Source organism: Vulpes vulpes, chromosome 15, assembly GCF_048418805.1.
Source record: "Vulpes vulpes isolate BD-2025 chromosome 15, VulVul3, whole genome shotgun sequence".
In the NCBI taxonomy this organism is placed as follows: Eukaryota; Metazoa; Chordata; class Mammalia; order Carnivora; family Canidae; genus Vulpes; species Vulpes vulpes.
Window position 1 is genome coordinate 78,262,371 of NC_132794.1, and position 21,230 is coordinate 78,283,600.

Here is a 21,230-nt window from a genome sequence, read left to right on the forward strand (position 1 = left end):
GGCATGTATCTGGAAATGTTGATTAAAACAGGGGGCTGGCTGTGCTCTCAGACCTCATGCATCTCTCCTCTCCAGTCCTTCTCCCACCAGCCACACTGGATCTTCAGGGGTTTCAGATAGGAAAGGCAATAATGGCCCTCAGCCTTCGGAGGCCTAGGCTGGCCATTGCCCCATGCCTAGAGCAAACTTGATTATTTTCCATTTGGATTACTAAGGGCAATGCCCAATCCCCACAATGAGTCTCGAAAAATACCTATCTGCTTTTCAGACATTCTAGTGAACATGAACTTCTCATCTCTGATAGAAGTGTGCAGTCCATTTTGAGAGTTTTCAACTAGCCCAAGAATCTTGGATTTTGCTGTAGGTTTTTGTATCTTCAACTCCCAGCGTCTGAGAACTGATTTAGCCCCTCTGCAGGCCATTCCTTACATATAGGAAACCAGAACTTTTGGGTACCAGAATTTTGCCTAGAATTCCCATGACAATGGCTGCCTCCATAACTGAATTACAAGAAATTTCTGTGGGCCTGGATCCTAATTGGGAAATACTTGCAAAGCCTGGATGAACCTGGGATCTGTAATCCATCCATGTCTCCTTATGGTACAAGACTAGAACATTCTGATGACAGCATGTGGCATCATCAGATATTCATGGGGTGCAAGATTCTGCAAGCCTCCAGGGGTTTCTCATAGAAAGCCAGCTAGACACTTAGCTAGCTAAGTATCTGGGAGCCAGAAAGCCCCACAATGTGAGACACAGGCAGGCTCCGATGAGAACTGAGAAGGACGACGAGTCAGAAGAATAGAAAGAATAGCTAAAGTGACAGGGAAGGCCAGCTGGTTGAGAATGTCCCTGAGAATAAACAAATTCTTACACTCAGAGTTGTCTGTATCCTCTACAAAGGGTTTCAAACAGCTTCAAAATTAAATGCGGAGTACAATGATCATTTAAAAATGATCCCAAAATTCCTTTAAAGGAGAGATCCCAAATTTCCTTTAAAGGTGTCTATCAGGTGACCTAGTTATCTAATTGTCCTGAAACTAAGAAAAAAAAATATACTTGCCCTAGATTACATCATATTCCAGTGACAGAAAAATGAGAATCAGGGATTTCTGTTTCTTTTCTTTTTTCCTGGAGAATACTTTCTCTTGGCACTGAATATCAAATTTGCCCTTGTCTAAAGGATAGTGGGTATCAAAGAAGGCAGTTCCCTTTTTATAAGATGTGAAAAAAGAGCTCTGCAGAATATAATCTTCTATATTAATGCTCTAAAAAAGTAGGGCCCTACCATTTGGACTTACTTCTATACAGACATTTCTTTGGGATGGCAGCATTGTATTTTTTCCCAATGGTTTCAATTCATACTAAGCCCAGAGTTTAGAAAACTCAGAGAAATTCAAAGCTTGGATGCCTATCTGGTTCTTCTCTCAAGAATCTCTGTTGTACACAGAAAACGCCTTTATTTTTTAAAATTCTTTATTTAAATTCCATTTACTTAACACAGTGTATTATTAGTTTCAGAGATAGAGTTTAGTGATTTATCAGTTGCATATTATACTCAGTGCTCGCTATGTCACATACCCTCCTTAATGCTCATCACTCAATTACCCCAGCCCCTCTCTCCCCACCTCCAGCGACCCTGTTTGTTTTGTAGAATTGAGTGTATTGTGATTTGCCTCCCTCTCAATTTTCATATTTTTCCTTCCCTTCCCTTATCTTCATCTGTTTTGTTTCTTAAATTCCACATATGAATGAGATCATATGGCATTTGTCTTTCTCTGACTGACTTATTTCACTTAGCATAATCCTCTCTAGTTCCATCTATGTCGTTGCAAATGGCAAGATTTCATTCTTTCTTATGGCTGAGTAATATTCCATCATATATCTGTAGCACATCTTCTTTATCTATTCTTCTGTCAATGGACATCTGGACTCTTTCCATAGTTCTGCTGTTGTGGACATTGCTGCTCTAAACATTGGGGTGCAGGTGCCCCTTCGGATCACTATGTTTGTATCCTTTGGATAAATATCTAGTCACACACACACACACACACACACACACACCTTTAAATGGGCTAGAGGCATCCTTCCATAGCTATGGTGTCTGACAACATCTGAATTGCTCTCTTGCTGTGCCATCAAGGCAAAGTGTCCCTGCACTTGGGTAGGCTGTTAGGTATGAGGTAGAGCTTATATTTGGGACCTGATTGTATCTGGGTATTTGTAATTTCTGAAATGTACCCTCGATTGTATAACTTACTTAAATATAATGTTTAAAATGAAGTGCATTTTTTGGCATAGAGTTCTACAGTTGAGGGTTGTCAGAGTTCCCTTATAGGAACTCTTTGAAAAATAATGAAAGACAAATAACTCAAAAAACCAGCCATAGAAGCTGTAAATTTCCATAAGATGATGATCATTCAGCACAATCAATCACATGGTCAGGAGCACCACTGCCAGCAGCATGGAGGCTAAATTTCAAGTACCTCTCTCCTCTCCATGACTGCTCCTTCAGTCCTGCTCTACAGAAATCAACACTGTTGACCAGCAGGGGACTAGTAATTTGTCATATAATGATTGCTTTGATAAAGATGACTTCAGCCTCATCACTGAGTGCAGAAACATGCCCCTTGTGCTTCTTTGGGAATACACAACCCCAGGGGCAGTGGAGGGGGGGAGGTGGCAATTGTAAACACTACAATTGAGACACTACTCAGACCCCAAGGTCTAGAGCATAGTTGCTGGAACCAGAGGTGAACTAAACAACCTGGTGGTATAACCAGTACCATCCAGTACCCCTGGATTTAGGAACTTTTCACATGGTTGGAGCAACAGGCCATTAGCAACTGAGCCCAGTGACCTGCAGTGAGCCCTACTTAGGTCATGCATAGACCTTGGTTTTTAACCCTGTTTGTGTTACTCTTATCTCTCTTGCTTATCTCCTCTTTGCTATACCCTTAGCCATGGCCTCAGACTTAATTCTAGGCAGAAGCTGAAATTATGCCTGTCTACACCAAGCCTGGCCCCTTTGTCCTTCCAGCTCCACCATGTCATGTTGCTTCCAGGGAGCCAGGAGGTTTTGGTGATTAAAAAGCCCAAAAATATGAAGAGAGTGACTTGCTGGTTCAAGCTCCCCCCACCCAACTTGCTACTTGTGCCCAGTCACCACCAGAAAACCTGGAACATGGGTAGAGAAGCTGTGCATTTTCTTTTTATTATTATATCATCTTCAAGGACAATTATCAACAATAGATAATTCTAGATTAGTCTGGTGAACTGAGGTTAAGGTACTCTTTCTCCTGAAATGCCTTAGTTCTTCGGGATGGTTGCAGAACTTTAAGCTTGCCATACTCATGAATTAGCACTTGGCAGATGTACAAGGGTCTGTTTATTGCTGCATCTAGACTGCAAGATTGTTTAAAATTTTTTTTTAATTTCAAAGTAATAGATTCACAGGAAGTTGCTAAAATAATTCATAGAGTCCCATAGAGCCTTCTCTTAATTTTCCCCTGTGGTTGATAACTATAGTAAGACAATTTCAAGAGCCTTCTCTTAATTTTCCCCAGTGGATGATAACTATAGTAAGACAATTTCAAAACCGGGAAACTGACATTGATACAATATTTGTGCATATTTCTGTGTCATTTTATCTTATGTGTGGATTCTATAACCACCACCACCATAACATGATCAGTTGTTTTTATCACCACAGAGATATGGCTTGTGCTACCGTTTTACAGTCCTGCCTACCCTCTACTACAGTGTTAAAGCCTGGCAACCACTAATCTATTTTCCACTGCAATTGTTTTGTGCTTTAGAGAATGGAATAATAAAGTATGTGACCCATAAAGATTGGCCTTTTTTAAAACTCAGAATAATGCTATTGAGATCCACCCACACTGTTGCAAGTATCAATAGTATGTTCCATTTTATTGCTGAATAGTATTCCATGACCTGGATATACCAGAGTTTGTTTAACCATTTCCCTATTGAGAGAAATTTGGTTGTTTCTAGTTTGGGGCCATTACAAAGAAAGAAGATTATTTATACTTAGTGTAATTATTGACATGTTAGGATATAAATCTGCCATTTTATTATTTGTTTCTCTGTTTATTTTTTCCCTGTTGTTCATGTCTCTGTTTTCTTTTATTTTCTTTTTGCTTACCTGTGCATTACTGAAGAACTTGTTAAAATTCTTTGATTTATCCATAGTACTTTTGAGTATATTTCTTTTTGTATAAATTTTAGTCACTTGAGGGATTGCATTATGTGTATGTAACTTACCATAGGCAACTGGCATAGAAGTTTTACGTTTGAGTGTAAAGACCATAAGTCTTTTAAGTCTTAAAATCTTCTTTTAAAACTTTAATTTTCTATAACTTATATTTGTCATTTTCTTAAGCATTACCTTTATCTACATAAAAAATACACCATATATTTCCCAAAGTCATTTTCACACATAGTCTAAAGCAAAGAGAGGCAAAGTGAATTTAAGAAGCAAGTCAGTATCTTGGCCAGTACCAGAAGGTCTGGCTTTCAGAATGTTCCCCTTACCACTCTCTTTCTTCTAAATGCCTAACCGAGGACTTTTCTTCTTCACAGTCGTTTATTCTTGTTGATTAGTCTTCAAGTTTTTGCCATAAGCTACTCTAGAGAGATGTTGAACGGATCCTGGGAATGGAGACACAAGAGACTGAGGCAATTACTCCAAATCATGGAGGCAAAACACCGCAAGGGTAGAGGTCACACAGGGGTCACCCAGGTCATGCCTGGCTTTCAGAGAGGGCAATGACTGGGTTAACCTAAATAGGGTTTTGGTTCTGTTTGAGGAAAGAGAAATCCCATGATTTTCCTATCAAGTTTTTTTGGGTTTAATACAGTTTTCAGGAAAAAAGTGACTATGTATTTTAAATCATCAAGGAATGTCAACATCAAGCCTTTTCCGTGTTGAAAAAAAAAAAAGAAAGAGAATGTGTAAGATGACACCTAACTTATCTCTACCTCCCCTCTTTGCTTCATCATACTGCCAGGGTTTCCTGGCTAGCAAGATGTCTAACATGGATATATCCTATGGCAAGTCAAAGCCCCTTGCCTGTTTATTTAGCAATCCTGGTGAAGGTAAACACTCTTACAACCCTTTCCTATGACATGACTGTGAGAATGAAAGCCTAATGAGGTACTCAAGATGGCAAATAAATGTCATCTTGCACCCCAACCACTCAGTTGGCAGTGAATCCAGGATCAGTGCCTAGAGGATGTTGAGGACCAAGTGCAGTGGAGGAAGTATGGTGTGACAGAGCTGGAGAGGGAGTAGGGGGTAAATCCATGGCCCAGACCAAGATCATACCTAGGGGCATGGGGAGACAGTTCTTGATTCCTCTTCTCTGTTGATCCCTTTGAGTGTCTAAGAGAGGAACACTAATTCTAAAGAAAGGGTGTCTCCAGGAGCTAGGAATGGAAATGAGTGGTATCCAAATAGCTGGCCACCACTATCTGTTTGGATCATATGCCCTGTATGGATTCTATACTTCTTAGGTGACAGACGAAGTAGCTAAAATAGCAGAATGGCTACCTTAGGGACATGTTCAAGGCCCAATGTACTAGTGGTGGCTCCTGAGTCTAAGGTATGACATTTCATCATGCACTTCACAGATGCGACTGCTTCATTAATCTTGGAGAAGGGCTTCTAATAAATCATTTCAGACATTAAATGAAGGGAAAAATATAAACGATGATACTCAAAGCTGACCAGGATCAGTAAAACAGATTCTCTAATATGTTACTGGTAAATATATAAATGTATAATCTTGTTGTAAGCTACTTGACAGCATGTATGAAAACTTATTTATAAAAAGCATGCTGTTTAGCATATTTGCAATAATGAAGCTACACCAAGAAAATAATGCAACATAGTTTTTAAAGTCTTCATTGTAGGGATGCCTGGGTGGCTCAGCTGTTGAGCGTCTGCCTTCGGCTCAGGGTGTGATCCTGGAGGCCCCGGGATCGAGTCCCACATCAGGCTCCATGCATGGAGCCTGCTTCTCCCTCTGCCTGTGTCTCTGCCTCTCTCTGTGTCTCTCTCATGAATAAACAAATAAAATCTTAAAAAAAAAAAGTCTTCATAGTGTAGGCTTTCCTCACAAAATTCTTTCTGTTAGTGAAAAACTGGCCAACAACTTCAATGCCCAACAGTAACTTATGTGCATTTGTTCAGTTGGCTCACAGATGTTTTAAATTATGGTTATTAAGACCATGTAACAACATGGATTTCAAAGCAGGATAAAAATGAGGTAAACGCTGTAATTTTAACTGCATTTAAAGAAACATAACTAGTAAGGAAATATGTCAATATTATAGCTGGCTCACACCGTAGAATTGTGGATACTTTAAGATGTTATATTTAAAACTATGTTGTGGTTTTGATATTTTTATAATGGAAAATATTGAATAAAGGGAATGGCTAAAAAGAGAATTTTGAATCTTCAGAGATGTTAGAGAAAGAATTGTCAAAACCAAGCCTTACAAAGAAAAGTAAGCAGTGAGGAGTGAAGAAATGAAGTATGCTGCCTTCTATGGTTTATCATGTGCAAAATAAACAATCTAGTCCCACTGAATTAACAGATCTCCGTGCTTTTCCACTGACCACTACAAAACTTGCCACCAACATAGGACAGTCTTGATTAGGGAAAAAAAAAGGAGGTTTCCTAAATATATCTTCCTTGATCCTTTCCTTTTAGGCAGTATGAAAGTATGAGTGAGTGTGAGTGAATAGTACAAAGAAGATTGTCAGCTACTATAAGAATTGACTCCACAACTGTCATTTCTGCCAGAGATCTAGTGTGACTAGAGACACTACCCAAAGTAGTATTTCAGCTTTGAGATGCACTGACCTTTAGTTCATACAGAGAACTGACTTCTATTGAGTACTTGCTCTGTGTACTATCTGCTTTAGATGCACAACAACCCTTGGAGTTAATATTATTCCCACTTTACAGATGAGGGAACCAAAGCTAAGTAAGATGTCCAGGAAGATGACGAGAAAGAAGTAGAGCTGTCCTGGACCTAGATCTGTCCAGCTCCAGAATCTTTGGTTTTTCTCTATGCCAGGCTAGCCCTGCATACTACTTGGCCCTGATCTCCCAACTTTCTCAGGCAATGACTTTCTGCCCTGTCTTCTTTCAACTGGTCTGCACAGTACAAGGCAAGCTTTACCCCCAGACACAGTCCCTGCATCAGTACAGTGCCTTGTAAGATATTTATTTATTGACTGTACTAACCGATATTTGCACCCATTCTTTCCTTACTTCCCCAAGAGTCTGGAAAAGAATTGGACATAATAAGATGGGAATCCAATCTCATTCATTCACAGCCAATCAAGAGCTTGTAGATTCAGTCTAGAAAGCTCCTATAACAAACTGTGCATGTGCAGGCAAGAGAAAAAGAGATAATACTGCTTTCAGTGCAAGATATTACCTGCCAACACTTAATGATAATATCTGCGCATCTCTGTGGCCCAGTTTTGTCACCTTTCCAAGACTGAATGTCCATCTGCCATCTTGTCAATCTATTTTCTGAAATTTCAGACCTCCAAAGCCCAGAATCAAAACATTCCCATAGAATGAGCTCCACATTTGGGAGGTGCTGGTTGGTTCTGAAATGATGACAGTGTGACTGAGAGTGTGCTGGCAGTATTGGTTGCCCTGGCCATGGGCTGTAGGCAGGAGAATTCTGGGAAGAAGTAGGATGGATGGCCCTTTTCCTTGTGCTTGCACGGGTGGATATGTGCATGCAGAGGAGAGAGAAGAGGCAAAGAACTAAAAACCCTTCAGACAACAAAATGACAAACCAGGGAGGTAGGAAAAGGTATTTTATGGGTTTGGCTGGAAGAGCTGTTGCAGGAATAGGGAATCCCACAATTCCCTGTAGATATAGCCCCCTGCCTTCTTCCCTTCCTCCCTTTTCCCTTCCTGCTTCAGGGTCAGGGTCCCAGGTCACCTCCAATCTTCCTGGGAATCCTTGGCCATGGAGTTGGGTGAGATCAGATTGGAAAAGATGGCCTTTCTTGGAGTTGCTGTGGCCATATTCTTGATTTTGTTCAGCTTGTCCCGGGCCTGTTGGCACTTTTTCAGGCAATTTGAACACAAATCCTTATCCTCTACCAGATATAAGTTGTCCAGCCTCTTGATGGTATCTAGAAATATATCTGACTCCTCTGTCTTGGGAAAAGGGTTTCGCTTTATGTTGAGCTTTTTGAGCTTGGGGAGTTGAGAGATGCTGTTGGGGATGCTGGTCAGCAGGTTGTCATGTAGCCCTACCTCATGGAGCTCCTTCAGAGCACCCAGAGTGGTGGGCACACTGTCCAGATGGTTCAAGCCTAGGTTCAGGGTACGGATATTCTTGAGCTGATTGAGCTCCACAGGCAACCCGTTGGTGGTCAGCCTATTGTTGCTTACATTGAGGTAGAGCAGGGTGGTCATCTGGCCGATGGATTCAGGAAGCTTGTCGATGTAGTTGCTGTGAAGGTCCAGCCACCGCAGGTTCTGGAACTTGGAGATTGATTCAGGGATCTTTCTGATCATATTCCGGCTAAGGTCGAGCTCATCCACATCAGTCAGTCTCAGGATACACTTGGGGAAGTTGGTAATTCCCATCTTGCTCAAGTCAAGGCGTTTTCTCCCATCAAAGGTGATTTTGACACAATTCTTGGCCACATTGAGGGTGATCTTCTTGCCCTTGGGGGCTTTCCCACCCTTGACCATGTTCTTTTAGTAAGGGTGTATGTTTGGAGTGGGTGTTCTGATTGGTTGGTGATCAGTTTGAGGGAAAATCACAAGAAACTGCTAGATATACTCTGACAAGAGAAAATATGTCTCATTAGGAGATGACATGAAGGCACTAGATTCCCCCCACACCCAAACTGTAATGTTTCACTTGCTAATAGTTAAAGGAGAGAAAGAGGACAGTGGACAGAAATTAGGGCTTCAGCAGAAGTAACCTAGTCAAAGATCTTCAGCCAATTCAGGGCTCTTTTCTGGGGTGCAGGGTTGCCTGAAGGATGCTCAGGGCCCCTCTGGCTGTTCCATTCCCTGAGATGAATCTTTTCATTGTCCTAGACTCAAACATACCCACCTCTGCCACCCAGTAGTGTGTGTGTGTGTGTGTGTGTGTGTGTGTATTCTTGGCTAGCTCCCTTACAAAATCTAATGTTTCTTTGCAGTTATGCTATGAGTCCCTAGGGTGGGACTACTGAGTTCTCAGAAGTAGCACAGCCTGGATATAAGGGAATAAGATGGTAGTTAAGAATGACTTACATATTCCATCTATCCTCACCTTCCTTCCAGACCCGGAGGTACTAGTCAGGCATTGGCTACTGTCACTGCAGTGCATCAGGGGCAGCACATGAACATCTTTTGCTCAGCCCACAAGGGGAAGTGAGTGCCTAACACCTTGCTGATGAGTGTGGAGGAGTCAGGACTGAGCTGGGCAGAATTTGAGATAATGCTGTCTTTTCCTACTTCCCATCCCCTATGCTTCCTCTCCCACCATCCTTCATACTGAAAGTCAACTGTAGACACCTCTACACTGATTGGTATGGTATCAGTGAGGACTGCTGCCATATGTAGAAGTAGGACAAACAGAGTCATGGGTAGATTCTGGCCTCAGAGTGCTTGGCTTAGAAGTCTAGCTCTGCATTAAAGACTTTTCTTAAATTTTCAATGTCATGGTTTTCTCATTTATGAAAACAGCTGTTCTATAGGGCTCTCGGGGAGTGTAAATTAAGCTATAAAATGCTTACAACAGTGCTTGGCACATAGTAAAAGTTTTGAGTAATGTTAACTATTAAATATTATTATCAGGAACTTTGCACATATTCCTTTTAATCTTCAACAATCTAGCAAAATCCATAGGATTATCTCCATTGTAAAGAGAAGAAGACTGAGGCTTGAGAGTGAGGAAGGTCTTCATCTAGGAAGAGGATGCAAACTGTCCAGCTCTATTCTAGAGGCTCTTTTCTAAAACTTGGTGCCTCTTGTTTGTTGATTTTTTATTTTGGACCAAGTTCCCACCCTGGACAAAAGTGTGCTCTCGGGAGACAGATGCTTGCATTAGCTCCATTTCCACACAGGGATGAGTGGAAGAGATGCCCTGCAGTTTCTATGCTTCATCATTCAGGCCCTTTATCAGGAACCAACTTTACAAAACACACGAAGCACCAGCAATTGGGCTATGTGAGTCTCTATCATCACACGTTTTCCTCATATGCTTTCCTCAGTGTCAAAAGGAAGTAGGTAAAAATTATCTTTCATGTGCTTACTAGCAATCCTGCTAATGCCACTCCTAGCTAAGGTCAGAGGGTCCTACCCTATGCAAGTTGTCTTGGATCAGAGCCTCCTAGGATGGAGATCTCCATAGTAAGCCAATGAAAGTATTCTCAGCTCTCAGCAACACTAATGTTCTTTCAAGAAGGCCTCGAAAGCTGAACCTATTCCTAAGGAACAATGAGCTAATTATTAATTATTCAGGCATAATTAGCTGGTAACCAAAGACAGTCCTGTGTTCACCGCTATTAAAGCTTCTATATCATGTAGCTTTGAGGAACCAGAAAAGATAAAGCAGCTTAAAAATGAAAGCTGGGGTCTAGCCACAGCTAAGATGGAATAAGTGCACTCTTTCTTGTGTCATCTATTGAATGCAACTAAAGCCCCAGATAGAACTCCTGGAGTAGCTTTCCAAGGATAAGATGAAGGATAAGGTAAAAAGATATCTGAGGATAAGATGATAAAGAGTATCAGGCAGTTTGGAAAAGTAACTCAAAATGAGACCAATTTTGCAGTAGTGGTGATGGAAAGATTTCTGAGAAAAGCCCCTTTGTGTCACCAAAATCAAGAAAAGGGGCCTCTTGGAATCAGAGAATGAGGGAGATCCTCTGTTTGTTTTTTCCATTCTTCACCACCTCAGCCCCAGGCAATCCTATATCACTGGAGTCAACCAGGCAGGCTGCTAAAACTCTGAGGGAGAAGAACCATTGTCCTCAACCAAACTTCAGTCCCAAGGACTTGAGGTTGCTTTTTTCTCTCTACCCTACTCCCACTTGGCCCTGGAGGCAGAAATAGTAGCAGAAAGTATACAGCATATTTAGAAAATAAAAATCCCTAGATTTCTAGCCAGAAAACCGGGGAGGGAGGCCACTCCTAGAGCCACAAAGGGTGATTGTAAAGAGGAAGGGGCTTAATTAAGCTGTATATGAGCTCCTGGACATGCCCTGAGATGTCTATGCATGGATAAAACCCTGAACAGGATCTTTAGTGCCTAATCCCAGACTCTGAACCCAAAAGCTTTGATCATTGAGCTGAGCAGTAGACTACTATATAGGTAGAAGTATTAATTTGAATCACATTGTAAATTCTTTGACAACTGAATGGATATTATAACCATAGTCTACAGAACCTACAGAAGATATGTCAGAACTTGTAGCCTGTGATTGCCTCCTAAGATACATATATAAAATACATATATATCAATATCAATATTGATATTGGTCTATTCTAGAAGAAGGAGAGGAAAAAATTGTGGAGCAGAAAAATATTTGAAGGAAAAATGCATAAAAACCTTTAACTGTTGGTGAAAGATGTAAAAATGACAGATGCAAGAGGCTCAGTGAACTCCAAAGAGGACAAATAAGCTAAAAAAGAAAATCCACACTCAGACACATAATCAAACTGCTTAAAATTAAAAAGCAAAAAGAAAATTCACCTTCAAAACCTGCCAAAGAAGAATATACATTATCTTCAAGCGCCAGCAATATGGATGGATGCAGTCTTCTCACTGGAAACCATGGAAGCCAGAGGTACTGGAAAAAAATATTTTTTCCAAGTGCTGAAAATAAGAAACTGTCAAGCAGACAGTGAATGAAGATATCCCAGATGAATGAAGTAAAAATTAAGACATTCTCAGAAAAATGAAAAATGAAAGTATTTGCCACTTGCTGAGCAAGTACAGGAAATGCTAAGGGAAGTTCTTCAGACGAAAGGGAGATGATATTAGAAAGAAACATGGAGTTAGGAATAGAAGAAGAGCTAGGGAAATGGTAAACATCTGATAACATAATAGACTATTCTTCTGCTCTTAAGATCTTTAAAATATGTGTAGCAGTTGAAAGCAAAAATTATAACACTGTATGATGGGGTTACCAATGTATGTAGATGAAATACATAGCACAACTATAACATAATGGGGAGAGTTATTGGGACCTATATGGTAGCTAAGGTTTTTACACTGCTTTGGTAAAATATTAATTCTAAGTAGGCCATGGAAAGTTAAATCACTAAAACATGTGTAGACAGAGAAAAAAAGGAAATATATACATTAAAATGAAACTTAAAAAAAGAAAAAAATCAAATAATCTAAACCAAAATCAAATAATCTAAATCAAATAATATAAATGAAAGTAAGTTAAACTGAAAGAGTGGAAAAGGCATACTATGCAAACACTGAAGGAAACCTGAAGTGGCTTTAACATCAGACAGCATATATTTCAGAGCATGAAAATTTACTTGAGATTAAGAAGAATACTACATAATGATAAAAGATACACTTCACCATGAAAAAATGTGACAAAAGTTAACATCCATGATGGCAAGCCAGTAATATAAAGGCTCTTCCTTAACCTGATTAAAGGCTTACACACACACACACACACACACACACACACACACACACACCATATTTGCTGACAGACTAAATATTTTCTGGTAAGTTTGGCAACAAAGCCAGAAGGTGAACTCTCAGTATGCCTATTCAACATCATCTTGGAAATTCTACCCAATGCAATAATGCAAGAAAAAAGCATATAGGTAGGAAAGGATGAAATAAACCTTTCTCTACTTACAAATCACCTGCTTGTCCACCTACAGAGTTCCACAAAATTGAAAAAACACTTTTGGAAGTAATGAGCTAGCAAGGTTGCAGGATGTAAGTTTAACACCTTGGTTAACACACACAGACAAACCCTTCTATATTCCAGCAATAAACCAATGGAATTTGAAATTTGAAAAATATTAACACTCCAAAAAAAAAAATCTGTGTATCTCACATAAGTAATGAAAATGTACGGGGTTTCTGTGATGAAAATTACAAAACACTGAGGAAATAAAGCAAAGAATATTTAAGCAAATGGAGAAATACAGCATATTCATGAGTTGGAAGATTCAATATCATTAAGAGTCAGTTCTATTCACCACCTCACACCAGTGAGAATGGGGAAAATTAACAAGGCAGGAAACAACAAATGTTAGAGAGGATGTGGAGAAAGGGGAACCCTCTTGCACTGTTGGTGGGAATGTGAACTGGTACAGCCACTCTGGAAAACTGTGTGGAGGTTCCTTGAAGAGTTAAAAATAGATCTGCCCTACCAGCCAGCAACTGCACTACTGGGGATTTACCCCAAAGATACAGATGCAATGAAATGCTGGGACACCTGCACCCCGATGTTTCTAGCAGCAATGTCCACAATAGCCAAACTGTGGAAGGAGCCTTGGTGTCCATCGAAAGATGAATGGGTAAAGAAGATGTGGTTTATGTATACAATGGGATATTCCTCAGCCATTAGAAATGACAAATACCCACCATTTGCTTCAACGTGGATGGAACTGGAGGGTATTATGCTGAGTGAAGTAAGTCAATTGGAAAAGGACAAACATTATATGATCTCATTCATTTGGGGAATATAAAAAATAGTGAAAGGGAATAAAGGGGAAAGGAGAGAAAATGAATGGGAAATATCAGTGAGGGTGACAGTACATGAGAGACTCCTAACTCTGGGAAACAAACAAGGGGTAGTGGAAAGGGAGGTTGGCAGGGGGATGGGGTGACTTGGTGATGGGCACTGAGGGGCACTTGATGGGATGAGTACTGGGTGTTATGCTATATGTTGGCAAATCGAACTCCAATTTAAAAATATATTTAAAAAAAAGAGTCCATTCTATTCAAATTGGTCTAAAGATCAATGCAAATTCCAGCGGGATTATTTGTATACATGAATGAACAGATTTTAAAATTTATATTGAAAGGAAAACAAACTATAAATCCAAAAAATTCTGAAAAAGAAAAATAAAGTTGAGGGATTCACATTTCCAGTTTTAAAATTTACCATGTAATTGTAGCATGTGATGTTGATGAAGGAACACGTGCATAGATCAGTGGAATAGAAAGCAGAGTCCATAAATAGAGCCACATAACTATAACCAAAAGGTTAAATGATTTTTGACAAAAGTTTAAACTAAATTCAATGGATAAATAATGAACTTTCCAACAAATGGTATTGGAACAATTGGTTACCCACTTTTGTATGGGTAACCATACAAATAAGAAGAAGAATCTCAAGCTATTGAAATTAACTCAAATGGACTCAAAATGAATCACAGATATGAATGTACAGTCTAAAACATGAAACTTCTAAAAGAAAACATACAAGAAAATCTTCATAAGCTGAGTTTGGCAAAAGTACAATCCATAAAAGAAAAGAAAATATTGAAAATAAAACAAAATTTCCACTCTGTTAAAAAAAATCAAGAATAAAAAGACAAGCTACAGAATGGAAGAAAACATCTGCAAATATATGTCCAACTAAGGACTATTATCTAGAATCTATCTATCTCAAGGTCAGCAGTAAGAAGACAAATAACACAATAAAAATAAAATGCCCAAGAGATTTAACAAGACTTTTCACTATAGAAGCTATATGGTTGGCAAATAAGCCCACAAAAAGTTGCTCAACATCATTAGTCACTAGAAAAATGCCAATTAAGATCACAAGCAGATATCACTACACAGTTATTAGAATGTCTGAAATTAAAAAAAAAAACTTTATAAAATTCTACATAGTACAAAGTAAGGATTCAGAGCAACCAGAGCACTCATTAGAATTCAAAGTGTTACCCTGAAAAACAGTTTGGCAATTTCTTATAAAATTAACTATAGACTTACCATAAGACCCAGCATTTCCCCAACTGGTAATTAGCCCAGAAAAACAAAAATTTAACTTCACACAAAAACTTATTCATGTGTGTGTAGCTGCTCTATTCATAACTGCCAAAACCAGAAGATAACAACCCAAAGACCTTTCAGTGGGTGAATGGATAAAGAAATTGTGGCATATCCTTATCAGGGAACACTGTTAAACATAAAGAGGACAAATCTACTGATACATGCAACAACTTGGATGAATCTCAAAAGCATTTTGCTGAATTAAAGAAGTCAATCTTAAAAGCCTATATAATGAATGATTCCATTTATATAGCATTCTGGAAAAGCCAAAATGATAGTACAGAAAACAGATGAGTGGTTGCCAGGGACTAGGGACAGGAAAGGTTTGACTACAAGGGAGCAGCAGGAGGGAGTTTTCTGGGGTGCTGGAACTGCCTGTATCCTGACTGTGGTGCTTATGTGAAGCTGTGCATATGTTAGAGCCCAGAGAACAGAATACGAAGAAAGGGAAATTTTACCATAAGTAAATTTACAGTTTTTAAAAAATCTTAAAAATACTTGGGGCTCCACATCTATTTCTGTCCTTGTACTATGGCTGCTTGCTTGGCCCAGTTTATTTATTTATTTATTTATTTATTTTTTGCTTGGCCCAGTTTAGAAGTTTGTCATTTTTTATGCCCCAGTTAGCCTTGTCCTGCCCAGTAAAGGCCATCCAAATATGAACCATGTGGCATTTGCCACGGTACATGTGTGTATCACCTGTACCACTACCAACTATGCACAAGGTGGCGTGTCAGAAAAACAGCCCTACTGCACTTGAGTTGAAATTTTCATTAAGAGAAAAGATGGGCCAAGAGCAAGGGATCCTGTGTTCTGATCTTAATGTTTATCAATGACTTTTCTGTATGAGAAGGTGGCCAGATTTAGCAAATAAAATGACAAATTCCTAGTTGACTGTGAGCTTCAGATAAACAACAAATACTTTTTAGTATACATGTGCCCCAAACATTGCATACATCTGTATTTTATTTGGCAAGTCTATCCCATGGACCTGAATAAATAGTAAAGTTTCCTTTGCTCATGATCCTAGTCCTTTGGGGCTAATTTAAGCCAAATCGATGTGCTTATTCCTGCATTCCTTCATTTGTTCCCTCACCAAGTAGGTATATTGAGAGCCTATTATGTGCTACACAGGTGAGCAATAAACAGGGCCAGTTCCCAAGCTCAAAGAGCTAAAATCTACATTGATACTGATTCTCCTGAGCCCCCCAAAGTCTGAACTGTCTTTTGTATTTCTTATATTCAAGATAAAGTTCAGCTCAAACACAATAAGCATGGGCTAGTGGGGCCCTGGATGAGAAGGATGCTTCCAGTAGACTGAAGATGCACCCAGGTGACCCCTGCTGAGTGTGCTCTCCAGAGTCCATCCAACCCCTGATAAGAAGCCCTCCAGCTTTGATGAATGTTGGGAAGGAAGCAGCATGGAGCTGCCAGAGTACTTCTCCATTAAGGAGCTTCTCTCCAGCGCCCTTTGGCTCTGAGCCTGCTCATTAATTACCTGCAAGGCAAAGCAGGGGCTAGGATAATGCACTTCACCTCCTCCCAGCACATCTGGGTCCCCAGATAGCCCCAGGCCACATGAAGCATGATCCAGACCCCAGCCCCTTCATACTTCTCAGCACCACCTTACCTGACTGGGGACCTTGCTCTTGGTTATGGTGAGAAAGATGTGTTGTACTGCTCAGGATCCATCATGACTCCCTAAGCCACTGAGTACCACTAACAGTGAACCAGTGCCAGAAGGCCCCAAAGACCAGGAATATCCCTTCTTTCATGCAACTCAAAATGGTCAGCATCCTGCCCAGTTCTGCCCACTGAGTAGGAGAATAAGTGTTGGCAAAAGAAATGTAAAACTCATGATCTTTTGATTTAAATATTTTTTTAAATTTTTATTTATTTATGATAGTCACACAGAGAGAGAGAGAGAGAGAGAGGCAGAGACACAGGCAGAGGGAGAAGCAGGGAAGCAGGCTCCATGCACCGGAAGCCCGACGTGGGACTTGATCCCGGGCCTCCAGGATTGCGCCCTGGGCCAAAGGCAGGCACCAAACCGCTGCGCCACCCAGGGATCCCCCTGATCTTTTGATTTAACAAAAACTGATAAGATGGTCTGATATTATCAATTCACAGAATCCTCAAACATCAGAGTGGGACCAACAACCACACAAAGGAAGCTGGAAATCAAAGAAAGAGATATATTGATGATAGATAGATAGATAGATAGATAGATAGATAGATAGATAGATGATAGATAGATAGATAGATAGATAGATAGATAGATGATAGATAGATAGATAGATAGATAGACGGACAGATGGATGGATGGATAGACGATAGATTTCATATCATATGAATAGCTGAGAAGCCCTAATACAAGAAGTTTTTAAATGTACTGGGCCTTTTTGTCTTGAACAATTGGTTTTTATACTTTGGAGAAACTGGACCAGTTGGTTGACTTTAATTTCTAATTAATTTTTCTATTTAGTCATTGTGAATCAAACAGCATGGTAGGACACCCCATGGATATCTGAATTAAAAATGTAATGGCAACCTATATTTTAATGCCATCAAATATTTGCAGGCATTTTTTATTGTAAGATTGTTATCATCACTATGATAATACAGCTTATCTTGTGCCTCACACTCATGTGCCTTTAAATAAGACTGACTTTGTATATATCTGATATCTCTAACATCTTGCTAATGTGATCTCACAATAATTATTTCACTCGTTTGACTAATGCACTGAGACATAGAATAGACCCATTATAGACCCATTCACTAGACCTGTGAGAGGCCAGCCTCACCTCTGCTGTGACAACCTATGTGGCTTCAAATCATTCCCTGTGCCCTCTACCCCTACCTGAAACATGTTATACCTTCTCTATGCAGCCATATGGCAGGTGGAGATGTGGGTGGTTCACTGTGGAGCCACCTGTGGAGTGCGTCTATTTGGAACCTCTGGCCACACCTCTAAAATAGGCACTAATGTTTGACTTGGGCATAGTGTACACTGGGGGAGGGAATTACCACTTGTCCAGTGCCTACTCTGGGCCAGGAACTGTGTGCTCCTCTACTTGCTTTACAGTGTTAGCTGGTTTTTAGAGTATAGGCTCATGGTGGGGGGGGGGGGGTAAGCATGAAGTGCTTTTATTTTTTCTATTACCACCCCCAGCTGTGTTATGTTGAGCTCCTCTTTCCTGGGGGCATAAGGACAGATTTCTAGGAAGGGAAGAGAGGATAGACTAGAGGCAGAAAGATGTGTGTGGAGCTTACGGCAACAGCTCCACCAGACCCGTGGCAGTTGATGGAGAGAAGATGTGGACAGCAGGAGTGGAGTCTTACAGGGATGCCATGATCATGGAGGGATTTCTGACATCAGCTTCAGAAGATCCACTCAACATCATTCACTCTGGTGACACGTACCAAAGTAACTATGGCAAACATGTGGCTGGGCCCTTCCTGTGTCTCCACAGCAATGAAGCAAAATGTCATTACTATTTTTAGGATAAGAAAACTGAGCACGGAGAAGTCAAGTGACTTTCCCAAGGTAACACAGACCACACAGCACAGCCAAAACAAACTTAGATATGTCTATACCAAAGCTTATGATCGTTGTGCTTCACTATGCTGCCTTTCTTTTCTCTCTCTACTATTGTCTTTGCTCTAGCAGTATGAAATGCTTATCTTGGAAGATATATTGCTGACCCCATAACTCCAAAGAGAAGAAGGCATTCTGGAGTTCTAGCATTCCCAGGGTGAAAGACACCTGTAACAGAAATTAGAGCTGCTTTCCCCTCATGTACCCAAAAAGGTGTGCTGCTGGCTTTGGTCATCTATGGGCTCTCTGATGTAGGAACCAAGCTGTGTCACAGAGTCACACACTCTGGGTGCCTAGATACTCACTTAGGCCCATTCGAATTTGGCACGGGTTAGACGGGAAGTGCAATGGCACTCACCCACAGGGGAATGGAGTGCCCTCCTGGGCTGAAGCAGCTAGCCAATCAATCTTTGGCCAAAGTTCCTGTCAGGTCAATAATGCTGATGTCCCACTGACCTTTTGGAGGGACCACATGTAACTTGGGGTCCCTGAAGAAACTGTTCCAGGCCATTGCCTGCTCACTGCATTGCCCAGGGGCCAATGTATAGGGTGTTCATTCTCATAGATACATATATGGATGTGTACCTCTGAATAAAGTGACTTCTAAAGGTATTTTAATAACACAAATGGAGTCATTTAACTCTAAGAACTTGGACATTGACAATGAGAGAGAGGGGGGGAGAGAGAATGGGAGAGAGACAAATAGAGAGAAACAGTTTAAAAATTTATTTGACAGAGAGAGCCAGAGACAGAGAGAGAGCCAGAGACAGAGAGAGAGCCAGAGAGCTGGGGCAGAGAGGGGCAGAGGGAGAGAGAAAATCTTATGCAGGTTCTGTGCTGACCATGGAACTAGATGCCATCTCATGACGCTGAGGTCACAATCTGAGCTGAAACCAAGAGTCAGATGCATAACTGATTGTACCACCCAGGTACCCTGAGAGAGAAACCATTTAAATGGGGTGTACATGTGCCACCACAAGGTCACTTGACAGGCATGTGCTCCTAAGCAGGCAGTGATGGAGACAGAAATCTACTGTCCCTCAGCCACACTAGTCCTCCAGGCTCCCCAGGGTATAAGTTTCTTGCCACATCGAATGTGTCAAGAATGTCAAGATACAGGTGTTTCATCAAGCGCGGCCCAGGAAGGTTAGCCCATGGCATTCCCAGGTACTCACCAGAGATTTGGGGCTCCCTTCTGCCCTGGGGGTACTGGTTGTGTAGGGGCCCTGAGAGGCTGTATGCAGACCACCAGAAGTTTGATTTTCACGGTGTGGGCTCACTGTAAAATCTAACGCCCATAAGATGCACGTCCTATCTTCCCAGACGACAGGCCGTCTCCGTGTGTCAATCATATGATGCTTTCTACCCCTCCCCCACCCCTCACATGTTCAACTGTTAGAGGCACATCATGCTTCTGCCTCACAAAGCCACCTCCCTCTGCCACTTCATTCAGTTCTCACTACTCTCCTTTGAGGTGGGAATATTCCTCCTACCCCAAGGTAAGGATGCTGTGGGGTGGAGTCGGGCATGAAGTAGTTCATTCAAGCTCATGCAGCTCACCACATTCCAGGACTTCTGGGCGGAGTGCTCCTCCCATGATAACAGAGCGAGTGTCTGTGTGGAAGCTATCAAGTTCACTTTGTGTGGCAGTTATCTAATCTGATCAGTGCAGCTCTAAGTGTCTTACTGGGCTATTATGCATGTATAGCTTTGTCTACCCTTAATATTATTTACTTCTCCATCCTGAGCATCACTGCAGCTCTGCACATGTGCTGCCTATGATGTCATTATACGTCAAACTGCCCCCTTCCCCTGGCAGATAATAAGAATTCAACTTTTATTTGGAGCAAAAGTTACTAGGAGTCACACGGCCCAATAACAAAAGATTATGATTTCTTATTGGTTTAATAGCATCTATTTTATAATTCTGAATGTACTCTGTTTTAATTGGATTTGTTAAAGGAGCAAAAGGGAATAGGTGCCTTATAATTAAAATAAAATATTAAGATTATTAGTTTAACAGACTAGAAATGCCTTGTTCATCAACTAGTGCATTCTCAACACACAAATTAACCTACACACGCAGGAAAGTGGAAGGACTGGTTAGTCCTGGCACCTGGAAACCTCAAGAGATGAGTGTTAATTCACTTTCAACCAACATGGTTTAGATACTGCTACTGCCAGATAGATGTTATTGCATTTTCTCCCCACAGCCTTGGCCTCTCCTACAGATAACGAAATGGACTCAGAAAAGTGATTCAGAAGGATGAAAATACAGGAGCTTTAGGTCCATGTGGGTTGCCCCCTGCCTCCCCCTTCACCATCTGGGGGACCCTGGACTGTTCCCTGAGCCTCACTGAGCTTTACCTCCCACTTCTGCAATTAGGACAATAAAAGTAGCTGCTTCCTAAGGTGGGGTGAGAGAGAGTGATCCTTGGAGGCCCATTTTGTGCCTTTGTGTGTTGGGGGAGAGAGAGGAAATAGTGGCATGATCAGGACAGTGCAACAGGTGTACAGTGGAGCTAGGACTCCAGGGTTCCAATTCAGTAGAAACCAGACTCAGTCTCCACAGCCCAGCATCCAT

General features: G+C 40.9%; 2 protein-coding genes across 5 annotated transcripts in view; one reads left to right on the plus strand and one right to left on the minus strand.

Annotated features, from left to right (window-relative positions):
- WDFY4 (WDFY family member 4) overlaps positions 1 to 21,230 on the plus strand; it is a 286,883-nt gene that overhangs the window by 210,285 nt on the left and 55,368 nt on the right. The window lies entirely within an intron of this gene.
- On the minus strand, positions 7,737 to 12,389 carry LRRC18 (leucine rich repeat containing 18). Its single transcript, XM_072739275.1, has one exon. The coding sequence runs from the start codon at positions 8,757 to 8,759 to the stop codon at positions 7,992 to 7,994; it is 768 nt and encodes a 255-aa protein (XP_072595376.1). The 5' UTR covers positions 8,760 to 12,389; the 3' UTR covers positions 7,737 to 7,991.

What these genes read in the sequence shown, in the direction of transcription:
- LRRC18 (XM_072739275.1), bottom strand. Translation starts at nt 8,759, where the DNA reads ATGGTCAAGGGTGGGAAAGCCCCCAAGGGCAAGAAGATCACCCTCAAT.